Source organism: Andrena cerasifolii, chromosome 1 (genome assembly GCF_050908995.1).
Source record: "Andrena cerasifolii isolate SP2316 chromosome 1, iyAndCera1_principal, whole genome shotgun sequence".
Lineage (NCBI taxonomy): Eukaryota > Metazoa > Arthropoda > Insecta > Hymenoptera > Andrenidae > Andrena > Andrena cerasifolii.
In genome coordinates, this window is record NC_135118.1 from 4,196,813 (window position 1) to 4,210,521 (window position 13,709).

Genomic DNA, 13,709 nt, shown 5'->3' on the forward strand with positions numbered 1-13,709 from the left:
ACGCCGTAATTCGGTCTATTTTTTATTATGAATGCACAATTAGAATTTTACAGTTTTCTCCCGATTAAGCGGAAAGCACGCTTTTTGTGACTGGCCTAATACACAGAGTAATTACGTTCATTAAAAATTGACCGAATTGCCTCGTGTTTGGACTCATTTTCATCAGGAAAACCCCAACAATCCTTTGGTAATACTTTCACCAACATTTATCAAAAACATGAACATTTTAGTTTTCAGTACTGGATATCTTATCTGGCCCGCCGCGCAGGTTTCATTGCTTTGGGCCAGAGGTGCACAAAGAGCCGCTCGAACCTCTTTGCGATTCTGGGCGCCGGGCGTGGTGCCGATAATTCCGGGGCCAGTCTTTCCGTTAATCTAAAGATCGCTGTAATATGTATATTGTATTGGTATGTAAAACAGGAAAAACGTGGGTTGCGGGGTGGTAATACCTGAAATCTAAACGATGAAGAAGTAATCACTTTTCAAGATTATTAGAATTTGTACAAAAAGAAGGGAGTAAGCTATTTTAATCCTGAATTTACTTATACACACACACATATGTATGCATAAAGAAGAAAGTGAATAATAATGAATTGAGAATTTTTCTAAGCATTACAAAGCATTTATTTTTGTACATATTAATGTGATACATATAACGACGATGTAGAGAAACACATTTACATTTTATTGTCATTTAATAATTTTATTTTCTAGCACGACTCATGAAATTTATTTGAACCTAAGAAATGTTCCCTGTTACTAATATAAATTAGTGCTCTTTGTCTTAAGTAAAGTGTCACAAATAGAGAGATATTTCAACTTCACTTTTTTATTTCATTATAGCGTAATCACTTAACGTGTGCCATTATAAAATATTATCTATTATCTAAATGGTATTTGTATTTCAATATCTATTTTCTTTTAATAATATTTATACGTTCACAATCGTTATATACACAAGAAAAAGGTACTAGTACTTATTTTAAGAGAAGCACCAACTGTAATATAAAGCTGTACAAACATTTTTATTATCGCCTTAAAGAGATTTTTCTACATTTAATCTATCCTAATATTTCGTCGATTATTCACTTTTGCTGTTCAAAAATCCTCGTAAACGTTTGAAAATGTATAGATATTGCTGATTATATAAATGCATAGGTAATAATTCGCGACAAGAATTATGTATAGTAAAACGTTTAATATCGTAATTTTCATTATTTCTAAATACAACATGCTTGAAATCAGTTATAAAGCATATCATTATTTTCTCTTTTAAATTTTAAATACAACACGTTCATAAGCAAATGATTAAACGTGCCGTTTACCTGTATATTTAAAAGTTATAAATTTGATTAATTAGGATGCAAATGATTCTCGATATGAACTTTACGTTTAGAATTAATTTCACGTTTAAAAGAACGAAAACTGAACAAGATAAATAGTACATTTCATTAAATCGTTTTAACGATAACCATTTAAGTACCGCATCGTATTTCGGGGAAGGTATTTTAAATAACAAGTAACTATAAATAAAACGTAATTTGTAAAAGGGTATCGATAAAAGGTAATGCATAAGTACATGGTACAATAATAAAAGTGCAACAGAGATACAGTGCATAAAATGGAATCGTACACATTTAATACCCTAAACCACAGCACTTGTAAATCATAACATTCCAAAACACATAAGTAATTAAAAACAAACAAATGGATATACTCAGGTCTTCTTTTTTTTCAGGTATATAACACTTCTCCAAACGTGTGTTAAGTTTCAATTACTAAACTGAAAGAGAGGCCAATTAAAAACGTTACATTTCAAGAATAAAAACTTTGGAAGTACCTACTATTTGCTGCTGAACTGCATGGAAAGTTATTACGTTTCTTTTCTCATAAAAATTAAGCTAGCCTTTCGACACATTTGCCGATGTACAATTAACAAGTTCCAAAGCTGATTGAAAGTTCGAATACATTTTTTTTTACAAAATTTCATTACAAGAGCTGAATGGTGCAAATTCCAAATCTACCTAAATAGTTGTTAAACAGTATATACTACTATTGCTCTTTAATCGATGACTTAGAAATTCTATAAATTCAATTCTATTTCCCTTGCAAGAACACAAGTACCTTCCATCCAACTCGATGCAAGAAATTGACTACTATCAATGTTAAAAACTGCATGTTCCTAGCATTGTTATTTCAAGACAACTCTAAGTATCCAACACAATTGTAGTTAAATTACTACCAATTGCTATCTACACACAGCATATCCATCAACATCGATAACAATTACATACACTAATGTCTAGTCTGCGACTGACACAATACGTTTGATAGTAACATAACTGAGACACCTGTGTTTAAAAATGTAGATACCATACGATGAAAGGAACGTCATACCACAACAATAGATGTCAACATTTACGTAAATGTTCTTTTCTTTGGTGACTAAAATAAATAATTGATTAAGACGATTAAAATAATAATCGATTACGTAAATAATTAAAAGTAAAAACTTTAACTCGCATAGACTATTTTAGAAATAGGATGTTAAATTCCAATAAGGAAAGAATTGCTGTAATGTTCCGAATGATCACAGGAAGTACGGTTTAAATATACTACTTATCTATTCCATTAGTTCGTTTGGGTAACGATATATGACTATTCTTAATTGCTAGATTGAAGATCTTCGAATGGAACTACTACAAATTAGTATTAAACGAAGTATAACGCAGTAGTAGACACAACTATTGACAAAATACTTCTGGGATCATCCTACCCTTAATGCGCTAACAAAAGCTTGGCTATTGTACCGATATACAAGAACTCCTTGTGTCACGCAAAAATTTAGCTGAATATTCAACGTGTTCTGTCAAACGGGACACGCTAAATTTGATATATAACAAAACATATGTACACTATTTAAAGAATTGTTTTTAAAAACTCTATAAATATCTTAAAATATTGGGATCAGGTTTCATTTTGGAAAATGAAAGCCACCATACAAAATGCTTCCAGAGCATTAACCATACTACGTGTGGCATATACTGGCGTTGCATTTATGCAGTGCCCTTTTTCAATTGAGAATTATTTAACCAATTATTTACACGTGCATCAATTACCAACCCACCGTAGAAGGAACGCAAGAACCCACTGTAAAATCTTTATACTGAGAAAACACGCAGATCTGAAAAGTATTTGAAGTAAGACAAGGAAATTCTGAATGATACGTGATTCAACTAACCTTGTCCTTTAGCCGCTGGCAGAGTTGTAACGCTATGGTGAGCAATACTAGAGCATCGTTTAACCAGGGCACACTGCACTCTGCTTGTTGCGTTTCATACTTTACGCTACCGTGTGCATTCTCTAATTGGTACACAGCCAGAACCAGTTTATAACTCTGAATGTAGAAGCTAATAGCCAGATTTTCCGGAAGATTTGGGTTTAAAGATTTCTGCAATAAAAATATACACTCTTTTATTCAAGTACATTTGTGGAAATTTAATTATAATATATATATATATATATATATATATATATATATATATATATATATTATAATTCTAGCATCATCGGCCATAGAATAGGACTTGGTTTACAACCTTTACTTAATCACTCATCCATCCATACTTGTTCATTCACTTTTCTATTATTAGTATATTATTTCTCACTCTTTTTGTCTTTTAGTTTCTTTTCTAGTATTCTCAGCCATTTTATTGCACTTTCATTTACTCTACCTGCTAACATTTCCACTAACGAACATCCCCCTTTCTCCATTTCCTTACACCAGGCCTGCCCTTTACGGTGCAAATACCTCCTGAAGTTCTGGGACCCGGGCAACAGCCGAGCGCGGGACTGTTACGTTGCTAACCACAGCATGGGCTGCGGGAGAACTGCATGAGTGTGTCCATGTAGGCTCTCGCAACGGTTAACATTGGAACAGTTCCGCGCACGGCTGTTGCCCGGGTCCCAGAACTTCAGGAGGTATCTGCACCGGAAAGGACAGGCCTGCCTTACACTCTTCCACCCAGTGCTTCAATGTTCCTAGCCCTCTTTCACATACCACCCAATTTCTCTTTTCACTGTCCTCCCAATACCTATTATATGGTTCCATATTTCCACATCACACACTTGGTATCAATTTTTGGCCCTTGCCCTTGACCTCTCTCATCAGGTACTCTGGTATTCTAAAACACATGATGTGTGGAGCTGTTCGGGCACTCGAATAAAGCGAGCTGATCCAGGCTCGGCTCGACCGACCGCTCCCAGTCGGGTACCCGTAAAATTCGGGTAGCTCGAATTTTTTCGGGCGGCTTGAAAAATTTCGATAATCTGAATCGTTTCGGGCCGCCCGGAAGAATCAGATACATAAGCACTATATACTGCACGAAAATACACCATCCAAAAATTTATATACGCACACTAGATACGAGGAAAACACGAGTAGTGCCAAGTTCGCACAAGCCTGAGGGGTTTGAAAGTAGTTAGAAATTCTTTTAATAAATAAACTTCAAGATTATAAATTAATCAATACCCACTTGCAAACGGGAGTTTGGCCCGGAACAATTCGGGCTATCCGGTTCTTCCGGGTGGCCAGATACGATTCGGACTACCCAGGATTTTTCGGGCCGCCCGGATGTTACGGGTACCCGGCTCGGCTCGAAAACCGAGTCTCGGTTCGGTCCGAATTTCAAGCCCCCGAATATTCGAGCACTCGAACAGCCCTAATGATGTGTTTATATATTCTATTATATTTCACTTCCTTTATTCTATTTATTAGATCGTGCCCTTGTATTTCTTTATCCCTATCCGACAGAATTTTCTCTATATCTTTCCTTCCCACTCTCAACTGTTCTACTCCGCTCTGACTCCATCTATTTCTTCTCATATATTCTATCCTTTTCTGCTCCCACCACGTTTCATTTATTCTTGCATTTTTCTCTTTGAGGCATTCTTTTAATAAGTTATTTTTACAGGGCCAATTTTAAAATGTCCATATTTTCGAAAATTTGTCCATCAAGGGGAAGGATAGAAGTATATTCTCCTTTTTTTCAGATTTTTAAAATCGCGCCCGATGTTAAAAACCTGCATTTGTTTAAAATAATTGCACAAAAAAGGTTCAATTTTTTTGTTTAAACTGAAATAATTTTTTCTTAAAACTTCAATGTCTTCTCTATAAGCACCGTGAAGCTCATCTCCATCCGTTTACTACTTCCATAACTATAATGTATTGAAAAAAAGTTAGCACTTAACTTCAAACAGCTGTAAAATTAACATTTTTCAAAATTTCGAAAAATCCTTTGAGGTACGTTTAAATATCACTAAAGACTGCAACATATTCAAATTTCAGCAATTTACGAAAACTCACTCCGAAATCTGTCCGAGTTCGCATGGAATGTCCCCATAAGAAATTCGCAACCCCCTCCCCCCCAAAAAGCCTTACGTAATTTAAGGATGATCCCCTAAGCACCATTTAATATACTTTATTTGTATTGCCTCTATTTCCATTCTTTCTTTCCATCCGAACAGTTCCACTTCATACAACAGAATTCCTTTTATCAGGTAATCGAACATGAGCATTCTTCTCCTGAAATTATCTTTAAAAATTCTTTCCCCTACGCCCCATACTTGCTGTACTGCCACATTTGCTTTTTTCACCCTTGCGGAAATTTAATATCGATGCGTAAAACATGTATGCATACCATATTACGGCTCTTAATAAGATCGTCAATGGTTTTCTTTCTAGGGACAATTAGACTCGTTCGACTGCGCTGAAGGCAACCCAGTATGTTTCCTAATACGTGCATCACTTCGTCAGATGTTTTAAACGGATAATGACGATCGACATTGTCTATATGAGCGATAGCTTGCTGTAAGTGATTGGCAGCATCTTGTATTTGCTGTAACTTCCAAGGGTGTTCATTCTGTATGCTTGTTTTCATGTTAATATTTTGCTGACGTTGAACTTTAAACTTTACTTCCTACAAAAGTTTACTGGTTAGTTAATTATGCGGTTTCATATTAAAGAAGCAGATAATACTTACAGCACTTGTAATACTATTGCCCGTTAAAACGGCGACACATTTCACTTGGTCATGCGGAGCAGCAAATACAAATCTGTCCGTCTTATTGTGCTGATCATTGCCAAATAGCGCCAATGGAAATCTTTGTGCACACTCCTATAGCATAATGTTGAAAGCAATAGTATCTTTTGTTTTTTATTACTAAATCAAGGAATATATGTATTTCTAACATACCATTAAAATATTCCTCAACTGGGATAACGAAGAATGAACTTCTTCGTGAAGCACCCACTCAAATTCCATTTGCTGAAAATTGGAACAAGCATGGTATCAAGGATTTAAAATAATCTTCAGATCCGACGTCAGAAAATATTTCCAACCACATCGCTATTTTATATATCTTCCCATATTATTTTCAATCGGTAGAATTCCAAACGGTAATAATTATGCTACTATATAGTCTTTGTGACTGACAAGGGAACACTGCGAACCTGGTCTCACTAATTGGATCGCAACTTTGTGGGTTTTTGGAGTGACTCGAAACAAAAACGACGGCGTGTTTCATTTGAGCCCTATCGCCCTTTAAGGGCGTGAAAACTAACCTCAAAGTCAAATTGGCACTTCCACTTTTTCGCGTATAACTTTCAAAGTACAACAGACAGAAAAATATGTTTCAAACAAAAGTTTAATAGTGCAATAGGCGCTACAAATTTGCGTTAACAAATTATTGAAAAGAGTTAAAAAAAATATATATAATTGACGAAAAAAGCTTTTTTCAAAATTTTGTTAACGCAAGTTTGTAGCGCTTATTGCACCATTAAACTTTTGTTTGAAACATATTTTCCTGTCTCTTGTACTTTGAGAGTTATACGCGAAAAAGTGGAAGTGCCAATTTGACTTTGAGGTTAGTTTTCACCCCCTTAAAGGGCGATAGGGCCCAAATGAAACACCGTTGTTTTTGTTTTGAGTCACTCTAAAAACCCACAAAGTTGCGTTCCAATCGGTGAGTCTGGGCTCGCGGTGTTCTCTTGTGAGTATTACTATACATAAATTTCAAGTACATATAACCTCAATATCAAGGGGCACATACAAACGCTTAGATATCATATATCCAAATTAATAAATATCCTATCCCATGAACACCAGTGTTCCGTAATACTAGTGGCTCTAACGTACGATACTCATTCCCTGCAGGTAGTCAAGTCCTTTCTGTTTCGGTACCCTATATGATGCAACCAAATGATTAGTAGGCTCTGCCTTGACTGTACATTCCCAAAACAATGATCAAGTTATTCTCATCTTCATGGAACACGCATTAAAATGATTTAGAGATTCCGGAAGCAGAGACAACAGAGCCCTAAGCTTCGTGCTTGTAAATAAAAGCTGGACCACGACAACAAATAAAATACTGATCCAAGGCGATCGTAACTGTAAAGCACTTGGTATAGTGAGGGTAAGTTGATTAGTTGAATGATAGATAAGGTACACTATCATTACGGCACCGCGAAACGACGAGGTCGTGTAAGCGATTAGATAAATATTAAGCAAAAACAAATAACTTACAAGATTGTGAGCCTCCTCCTTCTCGCAGTCGGCCATTTTTCCGTCCCGGGTGCTGTCTTCGTCTGCTTCTTCCAGTTACACGGCTCCACACGTTTGGTCTCTGACGACTTCTTTCAGCAATTTCGCCTTTTCCCCGGCACGCCTCATTTGTCACTTCGATCCACGTACAAACGTTGCCGCCGATTGCACGCCAAAGATAAATCCCGTCATCTTTTACCGACCGGATTTTCTTCGATCCTGAGTAGATAAATCGTTATCATAGCGAGATACCTATTGTAATTTCAACCTGGGAACAGTGCGGACAGTTGGAATTCAGTGGAATCAACTGGAATTCAGACTTCAGAGTGATCAGACGTCGCTGGACGCCGCTGAACGCGTAACAGTCGAGGTGAGAACACGCAGTAGTATTATTATTTCTCGAGTATCTATAAGTCGTAGTAACGACATATATATATATGTATATATAAAGTTGCTTCATTTAGAACTATATAATTAGTGTTGACCAGTTCAGGAGACGAGCATCATTTTGGGTAATTATTTAGAAGTTTTCCATCCTCACCGATTTGAATGATTTTTGGATATGTTATCAAGATCAAGATTCTGAACAACTTTTTCCTATACATGTTACCGCCGTACGACCTTCGTTTTCGAGATATTTGCGAAAAAGTTCTGTTGATTTATTCCGACGCAACGCATTCCACATTCCAACTTGTCCTAGGTATTAGTATTCGTTGAGGCTAGATTTGTGCAGGGGCGCGTAAAGCATGATAGCGAACTGATGTGAGTTTAGAGATTTGAACCAGAAACTTGCTGATGCCCGTCAACACCCCGACTCATATCGGTTCGCCATCGTGCATTATGCGCCCGCCGCGCTAATACCCGGGACAAGTTGGAAAGTGGAATGCGATGCGTCGCAATAAGTCAAAAGAAGTTTTTCGCAAATATCTCGGAAGCAAAGGTCAGCTTCGTCATTTGTTTTGTCCCATACTGGCGCATACGCTGCCACGGACGCGTACTATAGGTAGGTACACGGCAGAATACATTGTGTAATAGCAGCAGTTTTTCGCAAATATCTAGGAAACGAAGGTCGAGCGGCGGTAATATGTATAGGAAAAAGTTGTCCAGAATCGTGTCCCCGACAACATATCCAAAAATCATTGAAATCGGGGAGAATGGAAAACTTCTAAATAATTACCTCATTTTGTTAAGGTCAAGTAAGGTATATTAAAATATTCACTTTGTACATTAAAAGCAGACTTTGTTCCATGTGCTTGGCACAGTATGTATCTTAATTAATAAAGGTCTCTAATGAATTATGTCTTAAATTGTACTTTATTTTCAGAGTTTTATTTATTTACCACTAAACACATTTTTTCATTGATTTTGCGACATTCGTCGAGTTACTTTGGCTTTCCAACATTAAACGCATTCCTAGACGAAATGAGCTTGAAGCTGTACTATGATTTATTATCACAGCCATCTAGAGCTCTGTATATATTCTTCAAAGTATGCGGCCTACCGTTTGAAAACAAGCTAGTAAATTTGGGGAAAATGCAACACCACACTCCAGAGTACCAATTGATTAATCCATTTCAGAAAGTTCCTGCTATAGAACATAACGGTTTTAAAGTGATCGAAAGGTATGTACGATCGTTATTTTACAACTCGCATGAAGTAACGAACCCTATATCTATAAATAGAGGGGATAGCCCATACCTGAAAACTAGTAATTAAAATTGGAAGTACGAAGCTCTTTTGTGAACACTGTAATAATCGAGAACAAATTTTAGTGTTGCAATATTGAGATATGTCTGTAGAGAATTTGAAGTGGCTGATCACTGGTATCCGAAGGATTCAAAAGCTCAGGTGAAAGTGGACGAATACCTTGAATGGCAACATCTTAATACCAGGGTTCATTGTGCCATGTATTTTCAGCTAAAGGTGGGAAAACGCATTGCCTACGTTCGGTACATATAAAAGTACTTCTCCCACCAAAGAAATTCTCTGTATAAATTACTTGCAACACGACACGAAAGTCTATTTTCAAGGAGAAACACTGTATTTAACCCTCTAGTGCATAGATTTTTAATTCAGTTGGAAAAATTAGACTAGTCTAATTCGGGGATGAAAAGGCCGAATCCGATGTCTGTTTTCAATTTGGAGGACGTCTGGGCACCCCAGGGCAGCCTCCTGGGTCACCGCCTTAAGGTGGGATCATGTAGCAAGTACAAAAAATTTAGTGTTTTTTTTTATAAAATAAATACTTTATTTTTAATGAAAAAATGTTTAAAAAAATATAAATTTATGATATAATAGAGAATTATTTTATTGTGCATTGTGAAATTTAACAAAGCACAGAAGAAGCGCGAGAAGCCATCGCGAGCCGGCCTAAGGTCGGTGTCAGATATATTGGCCGGTGAGTTCATTTTCGCGAGGAGCGATCGAGGAGAAATCAGCCACCACTACCATCTGACGATCGTGGATTTGTTAATTGGAGTTGCGTGGTACCTGAAGAGTATGATGAAGTAACGGGAACGCTGTTCGGCTCCGCCTTAACGTAGCCGTATGGTTGTTATTTATTCTCAGCATAATAATTGTGTGCCTTACGAAGGTATGCGTAAACCAATACGAGATGAAAATATCGAGAAAGAATCAATCTGCTGACCGATAAAACTCCTGAATTTCGGTGAGCTTACGCACACCTATTCTGATGTATGTATTTCTACGCTAAGAACTCGGTGTGTCCTACACGTCAGGAGCTTGGTGCTATCCCCAACCACTTCTGACTCACTCTTGTTCTGTGAAGACGAGAGCGAGTCAGAAAACGTTGAGAAAAGGAGCACCGAGGCAGGTAAGCGGTATGGTGGGAGAATACCCCTCACGAAACGCACCGGCCAATATATCTGATGCCGACCTTAGTCATGACTTCTTAATGTATATACCATTTTTTATACAGATTAATTATATTTTACATCATAAAACATAGTCTATATCCCTTCTTGTTGTTCAAGGATACTGTAGTTAAAATTTCGTAATAATTTGTTCAGTACTTTTTGAGATTTTTGTGAGCATACAAACAAATGCTGTGGTTTTATTATAATAGTCTGATATGATATATGTATGTATATAGATACCAAATTTCATGAACAAAGAGCTAAAAGGTGCACAAGTCAAATTTTCATGCATCAATTATTAGGGTGATAAACTAACACCCTAACTATAACTTAGGATGATCCACTAACATGATACCGCCTTAAGGCGCCTACCGGCCAAGCCTCGCTTCACAGGTGTAAATTATTTTTTGCTTTCAAATCTTTATTCCATTCGATAGATCACTACACAAACTACTTACCAATAATTTTTTTTTAGCTGTACGGTGTCGGGAAGTATTTTATTTGATTTTTTTTACTTTCATAAATAATTTTTGCAGCATGCTTAGCTCAAAAATGCACTTCAAACTAGATTTCTATCAAATCGAAACGTCAGATTGACATGTTTCTTAGACTAATATGTGCGGTGTGGCAATACTTTTGAGGCTGGCAACTTAGAATTCTGAAAAAAATTATAGGCGCCCAACTTCTGGATTAAGCAGATGCCCGCCTTAAGGCAGGCGTATGCACTAGAGGGTTAAGGGGTCATTCTGGTAATCACGCCGCAAAATTCGGCAACATTCAGGTTCTTTTTTCTCAGTAAATACAATGAATAACAATGGCAAACTTTTTTTGTCAATTATTAACTCGGCGGAAAGCGCTACTGGGTAAAATTTACCACAGAGGTGCTAGTTGCGAAAATATGAAGACTGTTTAAGTTTTTTTTTTACAAGTTTTTAAAGAACTTTAATAAAGATTTTAAGATATTTCATAAATTTTGTTTGATTCTTAAAACACTGTACTTTAACATAAAAATTACAGAGTTAAAAAAAATATTCTGAAACCGTGTTTTTTTTGCGTTTTTTGATCCGGTAGCGACAACCTGTGTTACAATATGGAGTGCGCTTCCCGCCGGGTTAAGCTGCGTGTAATGTATACGGAACAATTTTTTAAATACACGTTTAATTGTGTTTTTTTCAATGTTATCTGGAGTTAAAAATTTTGAGAAGACAGCGGGAATTTAACAAAATTGCGCGCATTCAAACCTCATTTAAAAATGGAATTTTTTGAAACTTGAAGTTTGAATGCGCGCAATTTTGTTAAATGTTGACTTATGTGGCTAATTCTGGCTCCCACGATAGCGGTACTCATAATGATTAAGAATCAGCTTGGTTTTTTTTTTATTTCAGATGAGTGTGTGAGCTTAAATCACTCCCGCCAGGGAGGTGTTTCTTTTCAAAGGCGCGATTTTGAACTCCAGGTAACATTGAAAAAACAAAATTAAAGGCGTATTTAAAAATTATTCCGTATACATTACAAGTAGCTTAATAAATGAAAAAAAAGTTTGACACTGTTATTCATTGTATTCGCTGAGAAAAAAAGCCTGAATGTTGCCGAATTTTGCGGCGTGATTACCAGAATGACCCCTTAATAGCCTAATGATTGCAATGCTGTACGCGATAGTTGAAACATAACGATTCTACACAGACTTCTTTCTTTTTAAATCTGCAATTAGACACTGTACTATTATCTTAGTATTTGGCACCAATCATAACTGGTCAACCGGCGGAGCCTGCTAAAATAAAGCGGTACGAGACGCGCATGGAAGAAAATCTTGATCTTTTAGAAAATGTTTGGTTGAAAGACAAACCGTTTTTAACTGGTTCTGAAATCAGCATTGCTGACATTCTCGGCGCATGTGAGGTGGAACAAGTCCGTAAGTAATCGCATAACTACTACACGAATGTGGGTGTACTGACGAGCGTAGTCTTTGCCAATTCGTAGTTTTAATAATTATAAATTATAAAAGAAAGAATTCGGTTTCTGATAACAGGAATAGCTGGCTATGATCCACACGAAGGCAGGCCTCGTATAGCTGCGTGGATGAAAAGCGTTGCAGAGAAAACAAGCCCTTATTACGAAGAGGCACATGTCCCTTTAAACAAGGTCATAAACAAAGCAAAAGTACGTGCATTAAAAAGCAAGGTTTGATAATCTTATATTTCTTATTACGGAGAAATTGCTTTTATATTCGACTGATCGGCAACTACAGTCTATAGAAACTCGACTGATTAAAAGAAATTCGTCACAGGAATTCAATTGATTAAAAGAAATTCCTTATTATGTATTTACTGAATTTCAGACATTCATACAATGTTTTGTTAAATCTTTTTTTTTGTAATTTTATACATTTAAAGCAGTGTTTAGGTGTAGTATATAATCTTACGATATGAATGTATAGCACGGTTTTGGTGCACCTGTTGGTATGCATACCTTTCACCATGTTATCAGAGGACGTTGCATTACCAGATTTTGTGATATATAAATGCACATTTTTTATTATTATTATATAAATCCTGTTATATTACTTTTGTAATTGTTTACAGGAAATATGGTTATATATTTTATAAAAATGTATCTTTTTAAAAGATGCTCTTTAAATAAAAAGATCTATAAGTAAAAATTTTATAAAAATATGATTAACTATACTGACGTAAATGCCATAAAATCGACAGGCACAACTCTTACTTTCACAGCATAAAATTTGTGCTATCCTTCCTTTTCTGTTTGATTCTCTAAATAGAGCAATGAGGTAGCCAAATGGTGTGATAAAAATAACTGCGCGTTAATCTTGAATTACAAATTCAGTCTACTACAAACTCAGCATGAGGTCACTGATAATTTAGCATACATTATATTGGCACATGGAACAAAAATTTTTGTTGGACAAATATTTCACAAGTATTTAATAAACGATAATTTAGAGACCAATAAAGCCAATGTGTTGTACGTATACAGGGCGGAGTGTCTAAAGCAGACCACCTGGATAACTCTTTTAATTTCGATAATAGAAAAAAAAATACTTCAGACACATCGCATAATCTGGTGTCGATAGTTTTTTCATACGCGCAGGCGTAAAGGAAACATGCAGGCTAACATAGTCCTTTTAAATGGAATGATATGGTTTTATCCATATCTTCGAATAGAGCATTTTAAGACATGTACAAAGACTTCTGGTTGAAGATCAATTACGAGA

The 13,709-nt window shown here is 36.1% G+C and overlaps 2 protein-coding genes across 5 annotated transcripts; one reads left to right on the forward strand and one right to left on the reverse strand.

The window, feature by feature from the left end:
* Positions 1–600: 600 nt before the first annotated feature.
* On the reverse strand, positions 601–7,725 carry Rogdi (rogdi atypical leucine zipper). The gene is made up of 6 exons (XM_076823983.1): positions 7,584–7,725; positions 6,255–6,326; positions 6,042–6,176; positions 5,700–5,978; positions 3,242–3,451; positions 601–3,184 (listed from the first exon to the last, which is right to left on the reverse strand). Exons 1-6 carry the CDS (start codon positions 7,617–7,619, stop codon positions 3,116–3,118), a joined length of 801 nt encoding a protein of 266 aa, XP_076680098.1. The 5' UTR covers positions 7,620–7,725; the 3' UTR covers positions 601–3,115.
* A 109-nt stretch (positions 7,726–7,834) lies between these two features.
* On the forward strand, positions 7,835–13,147 carry LOC143375141 (glutathione S-transferase theta-1). Of its 4 annotated transcripts, none has more exons than XM_076823963.1 (5): positions 7,835–7,971; positions 8,926–9,223; positions 9,374–9,524; positions 12,209–12,389; positions 12,507–13,147. In XM_076823963.1, the coding sequence occupies exons 2-5, from the start codon at positions 9,024–9,026 to the stop codon at positions 12,662–12,664; spliced, it is 690 nt and encodes a 229-aa protein (XP_076680078.1). In that variant the 5' UTR covers positions 7,835–7,971; positions 8,926–9,023; the 3' UTR covers positions 12,665–13,147. The 4 variants fall into 4 exon arrangements, with proteins under 4 accessions (XP_076680078.1, XP_076680086.1, XP_076680069.1 ...); XM_076823954.1 differs by lacking the exon at positions 7,835–7,971 and adding an exon at positions 8,184–8,802; XM_076823971.1 differs by lacking the exon at positions 7,835–7,971 and having other exon boundaries at positions 8,168–9,223; positions 12,209–12,424; positions 12,458–12,619.
* Positions 13,148–13,709: the final 562 nt, after the last annotated feature.

What these genes read in the sequence shown, in the direction of transcription:
- Rogdi (XM_076823983.1), bottom strand. Translation starts at nt 7,619, where the DNA reads ATGGCCGACTGCGAGAAGGAGGAGGCTCACAATCTT. An exon ending in AGGAGGAGGCTCACAATCTT is followed by an intron (nt 6,327 to 7,583) that starts GTAAGTTATTTG and finishes TCCAATTTTCAG; the next exon opens with CAAATGGAATTTGAGTGGGT. An exon ending in GCCAGCGGCTAAAGGACAAG is followed by an intron (nt 3,185 to 3,241) that starts GTTAGTTGAATC and finishes AATACTTTTCAG; the next exon opens with ATCTGCGTGTTTTCTCAGTA.
- LOC143375141 (XM_076823944.1), top strand. Translation starts at nt 8,892, where the DNA reads ATGAATTATGTCTTAAATTGTACTTTATTTTCAGAGTTTTATTTATTT. An exon ending in CCATGTATTTTCAGCTAAAG is followed by an intron (nt 9,525 to 12,208) that starts GTGGGAAAACGC and finishes CTATTATCTTAG; the next exon opens with TATTTGGCACCAATCATAAC. An exon ending in ATGTGAGGTGGAACAAGTCC is followed by an intron (nt 12,390 to 12,506) that starts GTAAGTAATCGC and finishes TTCTGATAACAG; the next exon opens with GAATAGCTGGCTATGATCCA.